Source organism: Danio rerio, chromosome 9, assembly GCF_052040795.2.
Source record: "Danio rerio strain M-AB ecotype USA chromosome 9, GRCz13ab, whole genome shotgun sequence".
NCBI classification, from domain to species: Eukaryota; Metazoa; Chordata; class Actinopteri; order Cypriniformes; family Danionidae; genus Danio; species Danio rerio.
Genome location: NC_141029.1, coordinates 46,492,746 through 46,516,588, shown reverse-complemented (window position 1 = coordinate 46,516,588; position 23,843 = coordinate 46,492,746). Strand labels below are relative to the sequence as shown.

At 35.3% G+C, this 23,843-nt stretch overlaps 1 protein-coding gene across 2 annotated transcripts in view; it reads left to right on the top strand.

Annotated features, from left to right (window-relative positions):
* The window catches only part of pde1a (phosphodiesterase 1A, calmodulin-dependent), a 259,650-nt gene that overhangs the window by 116,307 nt on the left and 119,500 nt on the right, over positions 1-23,843 (top strand). The window contains exon 2 of one of the 2 annotated variants that reach the window (XM_087268394.1): positions 3,276-3,302. The exons of the other annotated variant lie outside the window; for it this stretch is intronic. Within the exon in view, the coding sequence (XP_087124520.1) occupies positions 3,276-3,302 (27 nt within the window). The remainder of the gene's footprint in view (positions 1-3,275; positions 3,303-23,843) is intronic. 2 annotated transcript variants of the gene reach the window in all.

The following is a 23,843-nucleotide window of genomic DNA, read 5'->3' as shown; positions in this document are numbered from 1 at the left end:
TTAATGATTTAAAATATTAATAACATAAACAATCGTCAGGATATTAATCAATAAAAAAAATGTATAAATATATATAATAAAGGAATGTAATGATGAAGGTTATTGAAAAATGATAAAAAGAGAAAGGTATGATGAAATTTTAATGGCTATTTGCAGTACTAGGTTGTTGTTGTTGTTGTTTTTTATTTTTATTTTGTCTATTTGCAGTACTATGTATTTTTTTTCTTTTTTTTTCTTTGAGTCTATGTTTCAAAATGAAAAGGTACAAATAGAATCAAACATATTATTTTTCAAAGATGCCAAAAGGATCAAATTTGTTTCAGGTAAAAAGAAGAGATAGGTAAAAGAATAAATAAGTTTAAGTAATAAATGAATTATGTATGGGGTAATGGGGTGGGAGAATAATAAGCTTATGCTTCATCCCGCTCCATTTTGGACCATGTTGAAATGTATTTATTTTTGTTAATGACATTTTATGTATCATATTTTTGTTCGAAAATAAATAAATCAAATCAAATCAAATATAAAAAAAATTATTATCTATATATTAAATATCTATTATAATATCTATGTATTAAAAACATAAACAAAGTAATCTATTCTTGACTTCTTTTTCAGCATTGCTGATGTGTAAATTCACTTTAGCATTACATATTTCCCAGCATAAACATTACCTTCTGTTTTTTAAGGATTATTTAAATAATCAATTTATCCACCACTGTTATCAATCAATTAAACAGTTAATCTGACAAACTTTTTTTAATTTTCTTTGAAGATCCTGTGACTGAAATGCAACAGAGCAGTAAAAAGTGTATTAAAGCCAATCACACATACACACAGATACAGACACACAACATATACAGTATATTATTATATACAATATTATATTTACTTACTCCCAATCATTTATATCAAAGTTGACATTTAGCCACACCATGTTGGTATTTGTAACATCTAATTTTTTATGAGGCTTAACCCCTAACCTGGAGGACCAGGACATACACACATACACTATGGACAATATAGCTTACCCGATTCACCCACAGCACATGTCCTTGTACTAGACATGGGATGATAACCGTTTTCAAGGTATACTATGGTTAGGTAAAGTCAAACTTTTTAAACCGCCAAAATTTTTTACTATACCGTTCCTAAGTTATGTGTAAGATTTTTTTTTCTGTGTTTTTAAAAAACAAATGAAGACAGAATTTAGCCTGACATCTCAGCAGGCACACAACACCATAAAACGTTAATTTTAGGTTAGATTTAGGTTGTGACGTTAGGCGACTAAAATTCAATGTCTAGCCAGTGTCTAAGGACAACGTTATTTTGATGTCCAATCACAAGGTCAATTGACGTTGATATTTAGTTGATTTTAGGTTGTGTTGAAAAATGACCAAAACCTAATGCCGAGCCAACATCTTAAACTAACATCATATTGGCATCAAATACTGACATTTATTTGTCAGGTATAGCAACCAAAATCCAATGTATTTTATACATAGATATATGTAGACATAGATGCCATAGTAGTTACGTCCACACAATATCAAGCTGTAACATCATTAGACGTTGATATTTGGTTGATTATAATTAGAAGTTGGACACTGACGACAGCCTTACGATGGGTTCTGATGTAGACCTGATTTTCAATTCCAAACAAAAAACAATGTCCCCACAATGTTCATGTTGACATGCATGGATGTTTACTGTTCCAAAATATTTTAAATGTCTTCAACATAATATAGATTGTGTTCAAAGGGGAGAAAGTTTTTATTTATTTATTTATTATGTTTTTTTTTATTTTATTATACATTTAAAAGGAACTTATTTTAGAGCAGTAATCACAGCACCTTGAAACCATGATATTTTTATCCAAGGTTATCATACTGTCAGAATCTTATACCAGCCCATGCCTACTTTGGACACCTGTTGGAAACCTACGCGAACACAGGGAGAACATGCAAAATCCACACATAAATGCCAACTTACCCAGCTGGGGCTCAAACCAACAACTTTCTTGCTGTGAGGTGACAGCGCTACCCACTGCGCCACTGTGCCACCCATATATATTATTATATTGCAATAAAATGTATTGCATTCAACTAAATTTGCAACTACTGCACTATATCCTGTATTAAAGCAATGGAATTTATTATTTTACCAGAAATGACATTATGTAATAATATAAATACAGGATAAAATAAAAACAAGTTGCATATTGATTAATTAAAATAAATATAACAATCATTTTACACACAGACAGGAAGTTATGCATTCATTTTTAGAGAGAAAGCATTGATTGCTACAATTTTAATCAATTTTTTTTTATAACCAATTAAATCGACTAATTCAGTGGTTCATTCTGCTGTGGGGAATTAATGGGACTTAGCCAAAAAGAAAATGAATGAATGAATAAATCAACTAATTCATTTATAAGTTTCAGCCCTAGTTGTTTTCCTAATTCCCAAACAAGAAGTAACCCCAGTCTGATGTTAAATGCATTGGTGGTGGATCAGAAAAATCTGTCTTTTTGACCTACAACAGAAGCAAATTTGTGAAAGTCAAAGTAGAGTCACTAAATGGCTGATCCCGGGATTTAAACCACTCTTGCTCCATCACTTCCCTGCAAAGCTCATCCAAGCTTCTTTGGAAAGCTCTGTCGATCCTTACAGATCAATCGCTCTTGTCCATTCATCCCGTCCGAGGTGGGCAATGACATTTTCAGTACGTGATGAAACAGCCCCACAGTTCAGCTTCCAAAGCCAGAGTTTCAATCTTTTAGTTGATTTATTGGATTTACTAATTTTTTTAGTAAGCCGAGTGGTTGCGAACAATTTATATAGGCTGAATTTAACAAGTTAAACAAGCAAGTTAAGTTGAACATTAATACATTGAATTTGTTTGTTTAAATTCAGCCCATATGAATTGTTTGCAACCACTTACCTTAAAATAATTAGTAAATCCAATGAATCATGTTTTTAGTGCATAATCTAAAGCTGAATAAACGATGTAGGCTTTTTAATATACATTCAAATGCATTAGCTAATGCTTTGCAATACATCCTAATGTGTCTCTAGATTTTCAAACCATCACTCTAAAACACATCAGCTAATGCAATAGCTCCATACGCTGACTAATTCAAAAAAAGTTAGAATTCCTTGAGAGCACGCTGTTCTTTCCAGTCCTGTGCTTTACACACATAAAGTACTCTCTCCTGTGGGACATGCTCATTATGGCCTCAAGCTAATGTGCTTCCATTTCTTGTCTTACAGGCAGAAGTACAAAAACACATCTCAAAGGTAAGTCCAAAGTTGGTGTCTATTTGTGTCGCAGCGATTCATTGGACCAAACGAACATTTCATGCATGACAAGTAATGCAGGCTAGATGAATCCAGTCTTATCACTCCAGCTGGGTCACTAATGGTTTCATCGCCACCTCCGTAGCGTGGGGGTTGCGTAATGGGTAAAGATCTGGCATGCTAACGTGAAGGTTGCAGCTGAAATGATGATTAAATGGGTTGATCTAAGGGGATGGAGAGATATTGACATTACAATCCAGCTCTTTCACCTGTGCCAATGAACATGGTGCTCTAAGAAGACCGTCTCTCTAATTAGGCTTTGCTAGACAGACGAGCATCTCCATCCAGACAAAACATCCACCAGGAACAAGACTTTGGTGTTCTTCCATGTCCATGTGTGACAGCCCACACAATGCAATCCGTCTGATGCTGTCTTTTGATGTACGGATTACAGAAGTGGGGCAGCTCTGGAATGCTGGAACGCTGAAGAGATTATCGTAACGTGTGCGTTGCGGCTCTGTATTGATATTTCTCAAACATTCTGGTTACGGTTTATTTTTAAGTCCTTCAGTAAAGTATTGGACCTGAGAAATTAAATCAAGCCAACAATTGCATGGGTCATTTTAACCTTGGGTGTGCATTTGTAATCTTTCATATTTCTTAGAATGTTGATAGAATCCTCAGCATTCAGTGACATCATCATCATCATCATCATCGTAATAGTTGCATTCTAAATTCTAATTTGTCTTATGCTGATGATACATCATACAACTTTTTAAGCCATGTTGCCTGGCAACTTCAGGAAATATTGCCATAAATGGGCAACCAGGTCAGACACATGGCAACTAATTTGGCTAATGGCAAAATACTATATTTTTGCCCATTCTTGAAGGTGCAGTATGTAGTATTGAAACAGAAAACTGTGACATTGATCACCTCAGGTACACATCCTGCTTTACTCAGCGTTAAATGTTTATAATGTGAGTTTGAATGCTATCCTGAAAGCAGCAGTAGTTCACCTCAGATCTTGAAAATAAATAAACGGTTTGAAATGGAACTTCAGTGCAAGCCAACACGTATCATGTTTAACAAGTATCAATGTAAAGAGGTTTAATTTGTATTAATTAGATTGTAAACCATAGCATTTTGTTGGAGTGCAGCGAGTGCTCTATTCTGTTCACCTGCCTTATTTAGTTTGGTTGAATTGCACTAGAGTTTGTTTTTCCTCTTGGTGTGGTTCGTTTGGGCGAGTGTGAATGTAGCAGACCAAAAAAGCATTCTGAGAGCTCCTTTAAGAGGATGCTGGAGCGGTTCGTTTATGGTGAGAACATGATCCCAACTAAAACAGACTCAACCGCAAAAAGTTCAGCGCCTTTTTGGACTAATCCAGCTGCCGTAGTCCAATGCACTGTTCCATTTTATGGGGTGTTGAGGCAAAATATTTGTTGACAGTGCTTTACCAACAATTTTAAACAGAGAGAGAGAGAGAGAAAAACATTACCTGATGGATCGTTGGTCATATTTCCGGAAGATATGCCTTTGTTGTTTGCAATGCATTTAAACATTGTTTTCCAGCTGCTGCCGCACATCATTTTCTAAATGTATAGTTTGTCTAAAGTGATGTATACAAACTATATAGTATACTATGACCAAGGGTACAATCTGCCAGCGTAGTCGTCCCTTTATAGTAAAAAGCTGCATTTTGTGTCTGCCCGTTTACTTACTGTTTACTTGCGGGAGTTCCATTGACATTTACTGACCAATCAAAAAACAGTTTAGGAAATAGGTTCAATAACATCTGGCCAATGAGTGATGTGGATTTTGTCACATAATCGCATATTGGTTCTTTTCAACTGGTTCGGACCAAAGCAATCAGTGTGGTGTGGAAAGGACCCAAAAACGCCAGAAAACTGCTACAATGTATCATTTGTTGCCCTTGGTCCAGACCAAATAAACAAAACCACAGATGTGAAAGCACGCTAAATTTCTGTCGTGTTCTGTCTGGTGCACACAGCCAAACTGCTTATCATTGCAAATCTCGTTACATATGTTTATGATTGTTATATTTATATTATTTGCTAATTAAAACCACCTCATGTGGAACTGTGAATCTGCGTCTCATTTTGGAGGCTCTTATTGTCCACCGGACATTGCATCACCAAGGCAACCTGTGGTGCTGGAATATAATTGGCTAAACTGGCATTGGGCATGTTAAATGACCAAAACAAAGACAGCCGTTCCTGCACATAACACACAAGCAGAATATCTGACTTTAGCATTGTTTTTCAGATAAACAAGAATGTTCACTTGACATGTTTCTTAAGTATCTGCAAACATATTAATGTATTTTTAAGTTTTAGAAGAGTCAAAAACTTGCATACATCACCTTTAATAAAAAAGTAACCTAGCAACATTGCTTTGCAAAATTGCCCTGCAGCATTGCTTAAAAAGTTGCCCTGTTTTTATCATTAACGGCACTGAATACTGAATATTGAATACTGGTCTTAAATTGTCACTTTGGATTTGTTCTACTTGCTACTGAGCTCCATAATTGCCTTCTTCATTATTACATATGCTGCTGCTTTCTAAACCTTGTTTTCACCATGCGTTCATCTCGTTTTACTCCATAAAAAGCAGTTAGTTACTTTAATTTAGACACAAATTGTCCAGTTATTTTGAAAAATAATTATTATTGCGGTCTCCATAGACATAGAGTATTTTACAAACCTTAAATAGTATGTTCTGCTTGTAGTTATGTGTATTTAGATGTCTGAAACCTAAAGTGTTATTTGTTTGAAAGCACAGATAAATTGTGATTTATGACAAGTGCTGGCACCTCTATTTGTTCCTCAGTGCGCCATCAGATTTAAAATTTAGCAGTTGATGACGTGAGCTCTGAACGTTGTAATCACACCAGTGTGATCGTATACTAGAGACCAGCCAAGGCTGATCACACCAGTGTGATTGTACGTGTGAAAGGGTTAATGCCCTCTCTTACAGCTATACTTATGCTATGAGAAAAAGATGTGCAAAAGAAAGCCCCGCCCCCTGCTCAACATTCTGTTTCAGTCGGAAGTGCATCAACATATGGAAATAAATTTGAAATTAAATATCTTTCTTTCTCTCTCTCTCTCTCTCTCTCTCTCTCTCACTACAAACAAACACACACACACACACTCAGCATTAGTAACTCTGAAGAGCTCTGATGCCTTCACTGTCCCTCCTCTATGTGGAAACCTCTGTCAAGCTCTTCTGTGAAGGCCAATCAGAGCGGTGTAGTTGGGGTGAAGTGGCCCTCACACACCCCCGCATTGCGGTCTCTGATGCTAAACACTGGCCTGCCCTCAGTAACATCCCCACATTTCTGTAATGCACGCTGAGAGGTGCTACTTAACAATGGCCTTCCCTCAAAGCGCAGCTCTTCACTGTACAGATAGACGGAGTGCAGAGCTACACTCCAGACAACAACATCTCTGCATCAGCATTCACCCCAGCAAGCAAGAGTCGTTTGTGTGTCAAAATCCAGTCATGTCCCGGAGGCGTAAGAGGTTTATGTGGGAAAGCAGTGGTTACTGTAATTGGGTGAAGCTCACATAAAGGTGTCAGGAACCAACTAAAGAATCTAAAGACAAAAAGTAGAAGATATATTTTGATAAATCTTGACAGGTATTCTTTGGGAGCATTGCTATTTGACATTTTGATTTTAATTTCACCCCTACTTTCTCAGAACATACATATTTGTATATGTCATGCCGAAATTCATGTCGATCAAAATTTATATGACAAGAAATGCAATTTTATTAATGAGAATGAACAATTAGAATGGGGCAGAACGGTGATTCGGTGGTTAGCACTGCTGCCTCACAGCAACAAGGATGCTTGTTCGAGTCCCAGCTGCGTCAGGTGGCATTTCTGTGTGGAGTTTGCATGTTCTCCCAGTGTTCACGTGGATTTCCTCAGGGTGCACCAGCTTCCTCCACAGTCCAAAGACATGCGCTTTAGGTGAATTGACTAAGTTAAATTGTCCATAATGTGCAAGAGGGTGTGAATGTCAGAGTGTATTGGTGTTTACTGGGTTGTGGCTGGAACGGCATCCGCTGCCTAAAACATTTGCTGGATAAGTTAATGGTTCATTTTGCTGTGGCGACCCCTGATAAAGGGACTAAGCCGAAGGAAAATGTTTGAATGAATAATGAATAATGAATCAGAATAATGGGTGGGAAGTGCAATAAAACATCTAAAGTTCAAAGTTCAAAACATCAGTGTTACTCCCTTAATAGTGTTTAGGCGTAAATAGTTAATATACAGATAAATATTTAGATATTTAGATTCATGGAAAATATAGCAAAATCTTAATATAATAATGTAATGAATTTTTGTATGTTTCATTTTTACTATTTTCAAGGAAAAAAAAGTAAAAACTTTTTTTAGAAAAGTTATGTTATGATGGATTTTAGATTTTAAGTTTTAATTTAATGACTGATTTAAAAATATTTGATGTTCACAAATATTTTATTTGTTTTTTATAACACATTTTATTCATTAGCATAACAGTAACACTAATAATAACAGTAAAATTGTAAAGTGTCATGAAATGTAAAATGTCATGAAATGTTTTTTTTGAAAATCATTCAAAATCTCTCTCTCTCTCTCTCTCTCTCTCAAAATAAACAAATAAACCCTTGAGAACCCTTTGAGAACAAGCAGAATGAGAACTTCAAGTAATCATTTAATAAAAGGCAAAACCTTAATTGCTCTAAAAACTCAACAAATATTAATTATGAGCAAAATTCAAATAATTTTGAAATTAAATGGGTTATTGAAAATCAAACAAAAGAAATTCTCTCTTTCTCTCAAAATAAATAAATAAACCTTCAAATTTCTAGACATGTATTGTGAAGTAGCAGAATGAGAATTTCAAGAAATCATTATGAAAAAAAATGGCACTGAAAACTTAATTGCTCTAAAAATGTAACAAATAATCCCTGAAAGCACACGACGTCAACATGATGTCATATTGACGTTGTACCCCAATGTCGTGGGGACATTGGATTTTGGTAGGACATTAAAATCTGGTTGACGTCAGGCCAACCCCAGTGTTCAATGTCTAATCATGTTACACCTTGACGCTGTGTGGACGTTACCACTATGACATCTATCAGACGTTGGATTTTGGTCACTTTCCAACACAACCTAAAATCAACCAAATATCAACGTAATTTGATGTCGTTATTGGACATCAAAATAACATCCCTAGACGCTGGCTAGAAATTAAATTTTGGTCACCTGACATCATCACCTATATCTAACCTAATAATAACGTCTTATGATGTTGAGCGCCTGCTGGGATAATTATGTACGAAATTAAAATAAATTCAAAACGAAATGGGTTTTTAAAAATCAATCAAAACATCTCTTTCTCTTTTTCTCTCAAAATAAACAAATAAACCCTCACATTTCTAGATGTGTAATCTGAATAAGCAGAATGAGAACTTCAAGTAATCATTATGAAAAAGTGGCACTAAAAATTAATTGCTGTGATAACTAAACAGTAACTATGTGCGATTTCTTTAATGGCATATCTTTAATGTGTTTTCGTGAGATTCATCTATTCACAAGTAAGTGCATTGCACATCCAAACCATGTTTTCTTTCAGGTTTTTTTTCTTCATTATACACTGACTGGTGTATTCGAACACATTGTGACGTGAACTAAAAATAGACATGGAGATGACAGATTTTGACACCTTATAATGCACAAGATAATCAGTCAAACTAATGGTGCAGTATAAATAAAACGTGATTTAGGTCAAGGAGTTTAAGCAAGCTGTCAATAATAAATAATGTAAGGTCAAACATTGATGGTATGACTCAATTATATTGAGTTGAAACTTATAGATGGTGTTCAAATGAAGGATGCTTGTACAAATCTATTGAACGATGTGAGTAATGCATCCACTAGAGGCCCCCATTAAACTGTCCCAGCAAAGTTCACTGAAAACACTCAAATGCTTAATGCACTTCCTTACTCACAGAAACATATATGAAGATATCTGTTTATTACCAGATTAATTAAGTGTCTTCCATTTATTTGCAGTTGTGAATTGTATTATGGGATGTTGATCTCTGCTTTGTTGGCTTTTTATGTTAATAATTCAACTCTACAGTCCAACAGAGTGACTTTTATTGACATTTTAGTAGTTTTAAATAATGTGTACGAAGTAGTATATAGAGAAATAAGTCTGTAAAATATCAGAATATGTACTGGTAGTTTATTACAGGGCTTTTGTAGTGTAATATACAACACCAACCCAGACAATATATCATTTTAAACTATTAAAAAAGTTAATAAAACTCACTGTTTTGGACTTTTTAAGGTTAAACGTTGTTGTAAAAAAGATCAAGGGCCCATAATGCAATTCAAAAACATAAACAAATGGGGAAAAGATAAAAACATAAAACACAAAATATGGAAAACTGCAATTTCATGGTTATTTTAAAATGTTTTTTTTAATAATAATAAATAAATATTTAATAAATAAGTCTGATGTTTGAGAAAATATAAGGGGTCACTAACTTTATCAATTCTATCAGTTTGTGAAACATTTTTACTGAACTGTACCTTCAATACATCCTTTGGTGTGACATCACAAAAATGAAGAAAAACAGCTCTTAGTAATTTACAAATATCATGAGAGTGATCAATCTTTTTTGGGACACTTAGGTCACACTTTATTTTGATGGTAAGTTTGTTGAATTTAAGTTACATTGCATCTACATGCCAACTAATTCTCATTAGATTTGAATAGACTGTTAGGTTGGGGTTAGGGTTAGTGTTAAGTTGACATGTACTTGCAAAGTTTCTTTTAGTCAGATAAATGTCTGTTTAGCAGCTATATCAGTAGTCTGATAATAGTCTACTAATACAAGACAATAAAATAGTTCATCAAAATCACGACACTTATCTTCATATAGTGCTTTTTATTTTTTATGAAACTATAAATGATATTTTTTTCTCCATGACTTGCGGAACATTTTCAATAAATAGGGGTGTCACACTAAAGGACAGCATAACTTAATATAATAGCAGTGCCAAGAAAATGAAAACATATACAAAAAAAAAAACCAATGCAATTAAATATCGACTAGTTAAAGCTTCAGAATTGTTGAAAATTAGCAGATATTGTCCTGCCAGACAACACAGTTTTTAGTGACAAATTCATCAGGATCTTATGTTGTAGAAATATTTTGATGAATTTTTCTTTTACAATTTACTAAAATAGCCACTTGTAAAACTAGACCTGGGGTATTTATTAATGATTTTAGGATTTTCTTAATTTAATTTTAATTTATAAGATCTGGAATTTATTGAACTATGCTATTTAATTTTTTTTTTTCTATGACTTGTTGAACTTGTTGGACATTTTGCTGTTAAAAGGGGTTTCGCACCAAAGGACCTTAATTTTGTAGTGTTCAAAAATTAAAGAAGGGGGGCAGTGGATTCTGAAACAAAGGACCCTATCATACACCTGTCGTAATAAGGCGTAAGATGTGTTTGGTGCTGTTTAAAAAACAAATCCATTTGCACCATTTTGTAGACTCGTGGGTGTGCCAGTCTAGAAAAGAGGTGTGTTAAGGCGCATTGTTGGCACGTTGCTATTTTGAAGAACTAAAATAAACTGGGCCATTGACCAACTAAAAGCTGGTCCAGTGCAGAGCGTTTAAGTTGTGCTTCTTAAAAGCGTACACATTGTTTAATACACACAGGATGTACAGAAAGACACAAATATCTTTACAAACGAAAAAGAATTCAAGGATTAAAATGTTACAAAACTTATTACTTTCTATACGAATATAAAAACCTACTACCTCCATGCCTTTTCAGTTTATTCATGACAATTTGCATTTGTATAATGTTATTATTAACAGTGTTTTTTATTATATGCACATTTTTATTTGTTTTAATAAAAACAAGCTTAGATTAGTCCACCTGTCGGGTTTTGGAGACGAATGAATCACCATGTGGGGGATAGGAATAGGATATAACTGTGTTTGGAAATAACTATATAATTATTGTTCATTTATTAGTTTGCTGGAAATTAGAACTGAATTTAGAAATGATTTTAAACAAATCTTTGGACTTAACAAACTAAATCAAATATGTAGGCTAATGGATGTCTTCAGTGGAGTGCGTACAACACTGTTTCCTTACTCCACAAAAGTAAAGGAGTAAAGAGTAAAGTAAAGAGCCTAAATGTAGGAGGCTCATTCTTTATTCTCTCGCTGCAGATGGTCTGAATAGTTTTCTCGCTATTGAAGCATTCAGTTTTTTGACAAACTCTGCCATGTAAATAGCAAATGTAAAGTATTGTAGGCCTGAGGTATTTACAGTATTAATGATTAAAGATTTTAGGATTTTCTTTTTAATTTAGAAGAGCTGTAATTTATATGAACTATGCCTGAGACTGTCACACCATACACTCAAAAAAAATGTTTGCTGTTTGTTCAAACTACTTAAATACTATTGTTTCATGTTCAATCTAATAAGACTAATAAGTTAACTTAGTTTCTTTATGTTTTCCCAACACATATCTATTATGTGAAACCCAGCGTTTTTCTTTGTGTGTGTGTGTGTGTGTGTGTGTGTGTGTGTGTGTTCCTATGGTTTTAAGATTTGGCTCAAAAATGTAAAAAAAAAAAAAATTAATAACAGCAGTTTTTATAAGAGGTCCATTTAAGACAATGAAATGTTTAACCATTTACTGCATTTTACATAATGTATAATAATTATAATATTCTAATACTATTCATTATTATTATTAATATTATTATTATTATTAATATTATAATTATTCATTATTTATTCGATATTCATTTTTGTCATGTGTGAAAATAAAAACGCAACACAAACAACATCCATATAGTCTTTCTATTACTAAAAAAGCCAATTAATTTTATAATATAATCATACAAAGTAAAAAAATGTTTTCTAAAAGGTTCTTTGAACAACCCAAAAGAGCATTGTTTTTAAATTGAAACGTCAAAACTTTCTGCATGACTGTCATGATTTTAATGGCCCATTGTCTCATTTTCAAGCAAAATAGTCTGCAGACATTTTCCTTTCAAAGCTCTTGTTGATTTCAAGCGCTTGAGAGATGCCGAAAGCTTGCTCGCGCTGACCTTTACACCGGAGCGGTGCTGTTTTTATGGGTGTTGGGAGTATCTAAAAGTGTGAAGAGCCGTGTGTGCTGGATGTTCATGTAAGAGGCAGCATTGTGTCGGTCTTTCTCCTCTGAAAACACAATAGAAAAGAATGGAGCATAATACAACGAGTGTGGAGTAGCCATCCAGCAATTTCCTGCTGTGTTGTGCCATTAGCTGTTCAAGTGCGAAAGACAATGTATGAAACAACAGGCTCGTGAGACAAAAACATTTCCGATCATTCTCAGAGATAAAATCGCATAAACACCACACACATCGTCTAGAATTTGCATAACTTACATAGTAAGCTTTTTAAATATTTCATCAAGCAAAAACAGAAACAAACATTAATTTGTTCTCTTTCTCCCTCTCTCTCTCTCTCTCTCTTTCTCTCTCTCACACACACATATACAAACGTGTGCACACACATACATACAAAGCTATCTTGACAAATACTTTAGTTTAACTCAAAATTCATGCTAACTGGCTTATTACCCATCTATTATTAAGCTATTAACTGTTTATTAGTTATATATGGTATATTTAATTTTAATTGTTAAAATGATCTTATTCTACATCTCTTATCCTGCCTAAAAGCTTAACCCAACTTCTACCTTACTATTAATAAGCAGCTATTTAGTAGTTTATTAAGCTATCAGTGTTAGTTTAATACCTTAAATTGTAACCTAAAGGGTAAAGAGCTATCTTTATAGGGACTTCCCACAGACATAATGATATTTATACTGTACAAACTGTACATTCTGTCCTCTATAGACCATTTTGAGGGATGTAAACAATAATAATGGTTTTTAACTATTTCCTACATTTATAATTTCCATAGCTCCTGAGAATCCTAAAAGGTCCACATATTGATACTTAACATTATGACAGCTGTTTTAGCATTAAGATATGATTGAATTGCCCCTTGCTACAGTTATTAAAATAGTTTGACAATGGGGCAATGGTATCACCTCATTGAAATGGTCTATACCACTAAACGCAATCGTCACAGGAATTTTGGAATCTGCATTTTTACATATTTTTAAATACTTTGTTTTGTGTGATTTATGAGCCATTTTCCTCATGTGGACCAAAATATCCCCAAAAAGGTCAAATGTACATATACAAAACACAAGATACACACATACACATGCAAAAATATTGAATAGATTATAATAAAAAATAATACGTGTTCATGTGGACCAAAATATATCCCCAAAAAGGTCCTAATTTACTTGTATTGATATACTAGTGCAGACATTTGGTCCCCACAACAAATATACAAGTATATACATACACACACATACAAAAATATTGTACGGTTATATGAGGAAATATGTTTTTGTTTCTGAAAATAATGTTGGCATAATTCGTATAAAAAACGTATATACTGTACAAGACACATGCAAAAAACTGTAAAAGATTTTTTTTTTCTGAAATAGTGTAGGCATGAAAAAAGTAATGTGGTATAGATTATAACTACATTCTGGTTTTTATCATAAATAAAAATGACTAATTTTTATAAATAAATCTCAATAAAACATTACAATAATAAGTTGCAGGCAAAATAAAACTATATTATCATGAAAAAATTGGGAATTGGGAAAAAAACGATAAGTTGTCATTTAAACAAAACATTCCCAAAAACATCAAAATATTCTGGTTTTGATATACTAGTCAGGACATTTGGTCCCCACAACGTACAAGACACATACACATGCAAAAATATTGCATAAGGAAATATACCCTTTTTCTCAAAATAATGTCGGCATGAAAACAGTAATATTGTATAGATTATGGATCCTACATTCTTAATAAATAAATAAAAAAAACATTAAGATGAGAAGTTGCAGTCAAAATATAACTATATTGTCATGAAAATATTGTCACAATTTGGAAAAATATTAAGTTTTAATGTAAAAAATATCCCCAAAAAGGTCCAAATGTACTGGTTTTGATATACCAGTGAGGACATTTTGTATGTGCACATATGCAGATGTGACATTTTGTCAAACACATATGCAAAAATAATGCTTAAGAAAATATGCCTTTTTCTTTTTAAATATTGTCAGCAGGAAAAAAGCTATTGTTTTGATGATTAACTAGATTATGGTTGTCATCATTAAAATGACTTATTTGAATAAAAAATCTCAATAAAACATGACAATTACAGTAATGAGAAGTTGCTGGCAAAATAAAACTATAAGGTCATGAAAATATTGTTAAAATTGTTTCCCAGTAATGGGTTGCAGCTGAAAGGACATTCACGGCGTAAAACATATATAAGACACACACACATGCAAAAATAATGCATAAGACAATATGCCCTTTTCCTAAAAATAATGTCTTGCATGAAAACAGTAATATTGTATAGATTATAGATTAACTAGATTTTGGTTTTCATCATAAAAAATATTAATTTAAATTAAAAATATTAATAAAAAAAACATTAAAATGAGAAGTTGCTGTCAAAATACAACCATATTGTCATGAAAATATTGTCACAATTGAGAAAAATTGTTTTAATGTGGACCAAAAAATATCCCCTAAAAGGTCAAAATGTACTGGTTTTGATATACTAGTGAGAACATTTGGTCCCCACAATGTAAATACAAGGTATGCACACATGCAAAATATATGCATAAGAAAATATGCCCTTATTCTGAATATAATGAAGGCATGAAAAAGTAAAATTGTAGAGATTATATATTAACTAGATTCTGGTTTTCATCATCAATAAAATTATAAATTTGATTAAGAATTCTTAATAAAACTTAAAAAAACATTAAAATAATGAGAAGTTGCAGATAAAATATAACTAAATTATCATGAAAATATCTAAAATAGTGATACATTTCCATGTGCAAATTATGTATTATTAAATATTCATCAAAGGCGGCAAACCCAACATTTTGGTGTTGCCGCCTTTAATTAATATTTTGTACAGTTTTTTAAATGATGTATTATGACTATAGTTTAAAACAAGCCAACCAAAATGTTATACTAGTACATCAGGCTAACTAAATGAACATGAGTAATATACTCTTTCCAACTAAACAGGTAGCAGAAAATAAAATAACCTTTTACACATTGTAATTGATTTAAATATATGTAGCTAAACCATCATTTACTGTTATAATTTTATGATTTCAGTTAACTATAATAACCTTGTTTTTAAGCCAGTTGCACCCATAAGCATGCAATACTGTCCTTCAAGCATTACACTGTGTATATTTGAAAAACTTGCTGCTAATGTGAGACAGAAAATGTGACATCTGCACAGTAAACCTTCTGGATATTTCTGCATTGTGTTGTGTGGGCTTCCTGTCAACAGGTTCCTGTCTCTGGCCTCGTCCCGTCTCTCCAGCATTTGCTGAAACGTCTCCTGGCAACAGTGTGTTTCCTGGTCTCTGGATTCTCTATTCATTTTCATGCTGTCCAGAAATTGGCAGATGTTAACAAACAGAGCGGCGTCCTGCGAGCAAAAACCTCTTTGTGGTCTTTGGTTGTGTTACTTGAGCTCGGAACTTGTAGCTTATTAATCTGCCGTTGTTTGGGAGTTGTCAGCGAGAGGCGACGGGCGCGCATGCCAAAAGTGAGCGTCTGTTTCTGCTTCTTGTCACAAATGAACCACACACGCTCTCTTGCATGTGGTGAGAATGAATGCTAGTTTATTTTATCCGCTTCCTCTGCATGTCCATGATTTACTTGAAAGCCATTTGCTTTTGTTCATTCTGTGTTTCCTTAAGCCGGCTAAACACGGTGTTTGGGTTATGTAGTGCACGTTTATTTGAATGGATAGTTCTCTCGGAAATGGGAGTTCTGAGATCTTTTACACACTCGTTAATGTTGGTCACTGCTGTCTTTGGTTTCCATTTCCGTTAGCAGTTCAAGATTTTTTTTTTCTGCCAGTTGTCTCTTTGGGGTCTAATATTTTTGACTGCAACTTTTAGACTGCAAATATTAATATAATATAATATAATATAATATAATATAATATAATATAATATAATATAATATAATATAATATAATATAATATAAACTTAAAAAATGCTGCAATGTATTAACTTACTTGTCAGATTGCTCGAGAACTACACATCTGTCATTATATGAAAAACAACTCCCAGAAGCCTTTGCACTCACACACCAGTTCCTGATCTCCCCTGATTACACACACAGCTGGAAGTTCATGTTGGACTATAAATGCATCACACACACAGACTTTGCTGAGTCTTGTTATTTTTAAGAGAGCATTTCAAAGCGTTTCCTTGTTTATTGTTTGATGTTGTTTTGCCGCCTGTCCTGACCATTCGCCTGTTTTTCTGACTACACTTTGGATTACCTGTATGCTTCAGGCCTACTTGACTATTTTGTTTAATAAAGCTGCAACTGGATCCTCACCACTGTTATCCCCAGCTCATTACACTACTGTTGAGTCAACCATGCCAAGGCAGAGATTGATGCACACTCTGACAGTTCACACTCTAAAATATTACAAAAAATAGTAGTTTCTAGCTTACATAAATATAAAAACCATACTTTCATGTAGGGCTGGGCGATTTTTCAGATTTTTTTCGTTTTTTTTCGATTTTTTAAGACGATTTAATTTTGAATCAAATCGAGAAATCGCGATTTTTAAAAAATATATATATTTAATACATTATAATGGCACCAATGCGCTTTGGTTCACTCTCTGTATGAAGCAGGAAGCACACCAGAAGCGCCTCTCGGCGCCGCGCCGCATAGCACCACGCCATGGATTTTAGAATTCTAAACAGGTTTCTAGACACACACCGACGCCGCCCAGCCACGATTCACGAAGCAGTTCTCATTTCAGCCTTGCCAAAGAGCACCATCTGATTAGTTTCATGTTAAATATCATGCGAATGTGCGCGTTTGGTGTGTGATAGTTTAAACTGTCATGTCCGCGCCGTGTCGACCTGCTTGACTGCCTGTTAAAATGTGTTAAGTCATGTAGGATTTTTCTTGTTGCACGTCTGTGTGGATTGTCAATACATTCCCTCATCAAGTCGATAAACTCGATCTCAACATGTATGAAGGACGTAAAAGCCTGCCATGTGAAAAACCGTGACGATCTTTTGGTTTGAAGACGAGTAGAGGTGAGGGACTCACTGTAACATTGAAAATGAAAGTACCCGCCCCATGACGTCATTTAGCGGGCCTAGTTGAAAACCAGACAGATCAGGCAGCATAATACAGAGAGTGGAGCAAAGCGCATCAAATGATCGGTATTTAAAAGGAGGAAAAAAGAAAAATAGATTTAATATATTATTTTATATTAGAAACACATCTGGTGCTTGTATTTGCTCCTGCTATACGTCCACAACTTCACACATTGGGTTAAATTAGGCTTTACAGTTTCTATGTTCAGTCCTTTTTCTTCCACTGTATCTTTTTAAGAAAAAGGCAGCACTTTACAACCTGACATTCAATCAGAAGAAGACAAAGTCAAAGCCGAGCTGACAGCCAATCTTTCCTAGACTCAGCAAAACTTGCAAAAAATACCTCTGTATTTCTGCAACTGCAATATTTACACAAATATTTCTTATTCAAATCTTCAGCAATGCTATTTAACTCGTGAATTTGTTTTACATTTATTTACATCTTGACCGATTTTTGTATGACATGGCCATTAAAAATACAAAGTTCCTGAACCAGATGGTTTTTCAAGTTACTTTTAAATAGAGTGTTACTTCAGTCATGTTGTTGTAATGTTTTGAGAAGACTAGTAACACAATAAAAAAAAATAAAAAATCGGAATCGAAATCGTCAATCGGTCAAACTTTATAAAAAACCTAGATTTTTTTTTTTTTGCTAAATCGCCCAGCCCTACTTTCATGCCTTCTTCATCTTGGGAGGCTTTTTTTAGTTTATTCATGACAGCTTGCTTTTGTATAATTGTATTATTATTCGCAGCATTATTTATTACATGCATATTTATATTTGTTTTATGAATAACAAGCTTAGATTTGTCCACCTGTCAGGTTTTATACCATATGGGGCATAGCATGTATATTTGGATATAAGTGTGTTTTTTGAACACACTTTGTTAATATTGTTAATTTATCCTTTTGCTAAAAAGTAGAACTGAATTTAGAAATAGTTTTGAAACAACTCTTAACAAATGAAATTATTATTATTATTATTTATAGGCTAATGGATGCGTACAACACGTCTCCCTATCCACGAGAGTGAAAGCGAAAGTAAAGGATAAGGAGGCTCATTCTCTAATTCTTGCCTGTAGATGCTCTGTTTAACTGTTTTCTCTCTACTGAAATGCTCAGTTTTTCTACTTAATAGCAAATGTGCTATGGCACGACGCAGCTGACTCCTAAAGGGAATGGGAGATGAGACTCTGATTGGTTCATTCTCAAAACACACCCATAACTCATTAAGAGAATAAGCTCAACCCTGTTAGACCATGCACCTCGGCGCAAAGCAGATTTTTCTGTCCCTAAAATAGCAAAAGTGTATTCTGACACGCACTTAATGCTTTTGTGCCCTGCGCTTTGAACTTTGCGCCTGGATCGTAAAAATATAGCCCTTAATGTTTAATAAGAACAAAAACATTCGACATGAAAAGAGAGACATATGAAAGAGCTGTGGTGTGCGAGGACCATGATTGAGAATTGCTTGAATAGAGTGACATCTTATTATTTTCATCCTATTTGTAATCAGATTTTTTTTTTTTACCAGGACATCCAGCAGCTGGAGCACCTACACTACTGACAGTTTACAAACCTTCAGCACTGAAATTGCTGGGAGTGAGAGCTGGGCTTCAGCTGGCAGCTGAACAATTTGTTTAGTGAACTGGAATACCAGAGCTTGGCACCATATGTTCACCCAGAACAATAAGCCTGTGCGACAGTTATCTGCGTCTGTATTTAGAAGTCGTCCAGTGATCGGACCAATTTCCTGAGAGCAGTTTAGACTGTGATTTGTCCTTGCTTGTTTAATCCTTCTCTTTCTATTTATCTCTTACTTTTAGTTGTTGTTTTTTTACATCCACCTGATGTTAAATAGGGTCGCCTGACTTTGACTTGATTAGATCCCAGCCTGGAGAGGGAATGGCCCTCTGATAAACAATTTTGCCTGAAAACGAACGTGTAGCAATTCAATTACCATTCAATCAGCGAACGCTTGAGGCCTTTAATGATTTTAGCACACAATCAAATCCTTGCTTTCTTAAAGAGGCCTCTGAGCTTTTTTGTGCAATTGTAGAAGAATATGAAACATCCCAAAGTCATCAATACATCACTTCATGTTGAAAGGACCGTCCAAAAGAGTGAAAATTGGCCGTTTTTAATCTCCTGAATGGCAATTGTTTCATAATTTGCTATCAGCTACAAAGCACAAAAAGCTGTGTGTGAGTGATAAAGGAAACAAAAGTGAAGACAAACAACACCAAAAAAAAACATTTATTCTTAATATCAGCCCTTCATGCTCACATATGAATCACAGAATGTGGCTATAAGCTTAAAATAGCATTGATTTTTCAGTATTAGATCCAAAAGAAACAACGATAAGCTCTAAAAAGTTGACTAAATGTGACACAATTTAATCTCTTATCGTCTGAAATCATAAGTGTGTAATTCAAGTGTTTTTTGATGAGTCTGTCAAGAATAAAAGAACACCAGGCTCTGAAATGGTACTGCAGGAATTTCAATGTCACCAATCCAGCGCGAGAGAGAGTGAAGAAAAGACCGAATTTACTCACCCAAAGGAAAATTGTATTGCTCAGAGGTGGTTTGTTCACAGCTCACAAGACTTGAGGGAGTAGCTCACCTCAATATGAGAAGCGTTTACCCTCATGCTGCTCCAAATCTGTATGATTTTCTTTTATCTGCAGAGCACAGACGGTGACTTTTTGAACAATACACTGGAAGCTGTTTTCCAATAGTCCAGTGCTTTTAAAATGGGCTTTAAAACCCGCACGAGCTACAAAAACTGCTATTTGACACTTTCCACTGATTTTTGGGTTTCATAATCAAACATTCACATGGTTTTCACTATATTTGAATCGAAAGCTCCAGCAGTAAAAGAAAATTAAAGCCTCGTTCAGACCATAATGATGAAAAAGGTCCTCCATTTAAAATGTAATACTCATTTTTTTTTCTGTAGTGAAATTGATTTTTAACAATAATACAGACCTATTGTGAGCTCTGAGGTTGATATATAATATTGTTTGTTGTATCTCGTTTCATAATATATTTACATTATACAACATAGTATAATTCTTCCTATCAGGAAGAGAGAACTTATTGTAAATACACAAAAAGCAAGGCAAGGCAAGTTTATTTATAAAGCACATTTCATACACAATGGCAATTCAAAGTGCTTTACATAAACCGGAATAAAAGAGACATGTATAAATAAATAAAAATAAACAATGTAAAAATGGCATAAAGAAAGAAAACAGTGTAAAAACAGTTTTTCCATTTTCCAAAAGTGTATCACATTTTCTCATTTTACTCTGGGACTTCCCCACTCTGGTGATCACCCCTCCCCCAACTCCCCTCTGACTTTTTCGCTACCTATTAATCTATTGTATGCCCCCAACAGATACAATTTTTCATCTGAAATCATAACTTAAGCTTTACAGCTTTAAGTACGTGGCCCCAGTTTCAACTTCTTTCTGAAAGTAAATCGCACAGCCCCTGATTTTATCCCCTCCCGGGAGTAGCTCACTTTAGCTAAAAAAACGTAACAAAAGGTCTTGATTTTAGCCAGACAAAGGGACCCCCCCCCCCCACGCGCCCCTGGCAACAGATTATGTGTGGCGAGTCACGTCTCGGATCTCACTTATTATAATTAATAATAAAAATTTTGGAAAAAAAAAACACTGCTATCCCAAAGAGACAGATCGACTAGTATGGTCTTGGCCCAAGTGAAATCTTTTAACTGCTCAATCAAATACAGTTTTTCCATATTCCAAAACACCGGTGTATCATATTTTCTCCCTTTACTCTGGCACTTCCTCATTCTGGTGACCATCCCCCCACCCCACCTTTGTGGACTTTTTCGTTATTTATTAATCTATTGGAAGTCTCCAACAGATTCGGTTTTTCACCTCAGATCGAAAAGTTAAGCTTTACAGCTCTAATTGCGTGCCCCCAAATTCAACTTCCTTCTGAAAGTAAATCGCACAGCCCCTGATTTTACCCCCTCCCGGGAGTAAATCGATTTAGCTATCCAAACGTGATAAAAGGTCTTGAGCTTAATAAAGTGTGAATGCTAATATGTGACCCTTGACACATGGGTGAAAATTGTCCATTTATTTATGTCAAAAATCATTAGATTATTAAGTATTTAGCCACAGCCAAATCATCCTGCAGCCCAAGACTGGTTACTCACTGAAGCTAAGCAGGGCTGAGCCTGGTCAGTACCATGATAGGAAACCACATGGGAAAATTAGGTTGCTGTTGGAAGTGGTGTTAGTGAGGCCAGCAGAGGGTGCTCAGCCTGTGGTCTGTGTGAGTCCTAATGCTGCAGTAAAGTGAAGGGGACACTATACTGTCAGTGAGCACCGTCTTTCGGATAAGACTTTAAACTGAGGTCCTGACTATCTGTAGACATTAAAAATTCCATTGCACTTCTTGTATAGAGTAGTGGTGTAACCCTGGTTATCTGGCCAAATTCCTTCCATCTGCCCTTACCCATTATGGCCTCCCAATTATTCCCAATTAGCTCTATCACTGTCTCTTAACCTCCTCTATAGCTGGTGTGTGTTCTGCGCACTGGCGCCATTGTCCTGTGGCTGCCGTCATCCAAGTGGATGCTGCACACTGATGGTGGTGTGGAGAGACCCCTTTTATGATTGTGTAGCGCTTTAGGTGCATGATCATACACAATAAATGTGCTATATAAATACACATTAGATTACATTAAGTAAAAGTCACCATCAATTGAGATATTTAGTAAATTGCCTGCAGTAAATACATCATTTGCAAGCACTTCATTTAAATAATTTAAAGGCAATTCTCTCAGTATTTGGATTTTTTTTACATTTTCAGATTTTGGATTTCAAGTAGTAGTATTTTGGTCAAATATCAACAAAGGCTTTTACCTTTAGCTTTCAGGTGAGGTAAAAATATCAGTCAGGTTTTGTGGTGCTGAATCATACTTTCATTATGTACAGTTAATGTAGATTTAAATAACATGAACATCAGTACATAGTAACAGAATAGGCTTCTTTTTCTCTTGATTTGACTTAAATTATGTCTTAAAGTGCTATATGGAGAACTTCCTTCTTCCCATTTATGGGTTTGTGATTATTATATCTCTGTTGTGATGAGTCAGAAGGCATTGAATCCATTTGCAAGCTTTATTAAGAGCACACATACAAACAAACACTAAGGGGCAATCCAGGAGACAGAACGTGGGACAGGCAAAAGTTCAAAGGCAGGCAGATATCTTACTGGTCAGAATAACAGGCTGGAGATCCGGGGCAGGCAGATGTCTTTCGTAATCGTAGAACAAGCACAGGGTCAGAAACACAGATCAGTCCGAAGCAGGGAGTATGGAACGCTCAGAAATGACAGCCAGGCAAATCAAGACTTCGCAACGAACCGGAGCGTGAGTGCGGTATATATACACGAGAGCTGATGAGTTGCACCTGGACCGTAATCAGTGCCAGGTAGCAGGGCTTATGGGATTTTGAGTCCGTGAGTCGAATCAGAATTCTGGCGATGGTTCCCTCTGGTGGTGCACAAGAGGGTTGGCATCGCCCTCATTTACAACAGAACCCCCCTCCTGCGAGCGGCTCCTGAAGCGAGAAGGCACCTGACGCCGGGGTCTACCGCGCTGTCGGGGGGCTGGTTTCTCTGGGAACCTTTGATGAAACTCTTCCGTGAGAGTTGGGTCTAGAATATCTCTAGCATTCACCCAGGACCGTTCCTCTGGACCGTACCCTTCCCAGTCCACCAGATATTGGAGGGCGCCACCCCGACGTCGAGAGTCCAGCACTTCTCGAACGAGGTAAGCTTCCTCGCCCTCGATCATGACAGGTGGAGGGGTCCTGGTTTCCGATTCCTCCTCAACCGTCTCCTCTCGTGGACCACCAGCTGGTTTGAGTAATGACATGTGGAAAGTAGGAGAAATACGATAATGATTAGGCAAGGCTAAGCGAAAAGACACTGGAGTAATCTGGCGTACAATTTTGAATGGCCCTACATACCTGGGACTGAGTTTGCGGCAGGGCAATCTCAGACGAAGGTCTCGTGTCGACAACCACACCCACTGCCCCGGTTGATACGTGGGTCCCTGGCGTCGGTGACGGTTCGCCTGAATCTCTCTCCTCCTGAATGCCCTCATGAGATG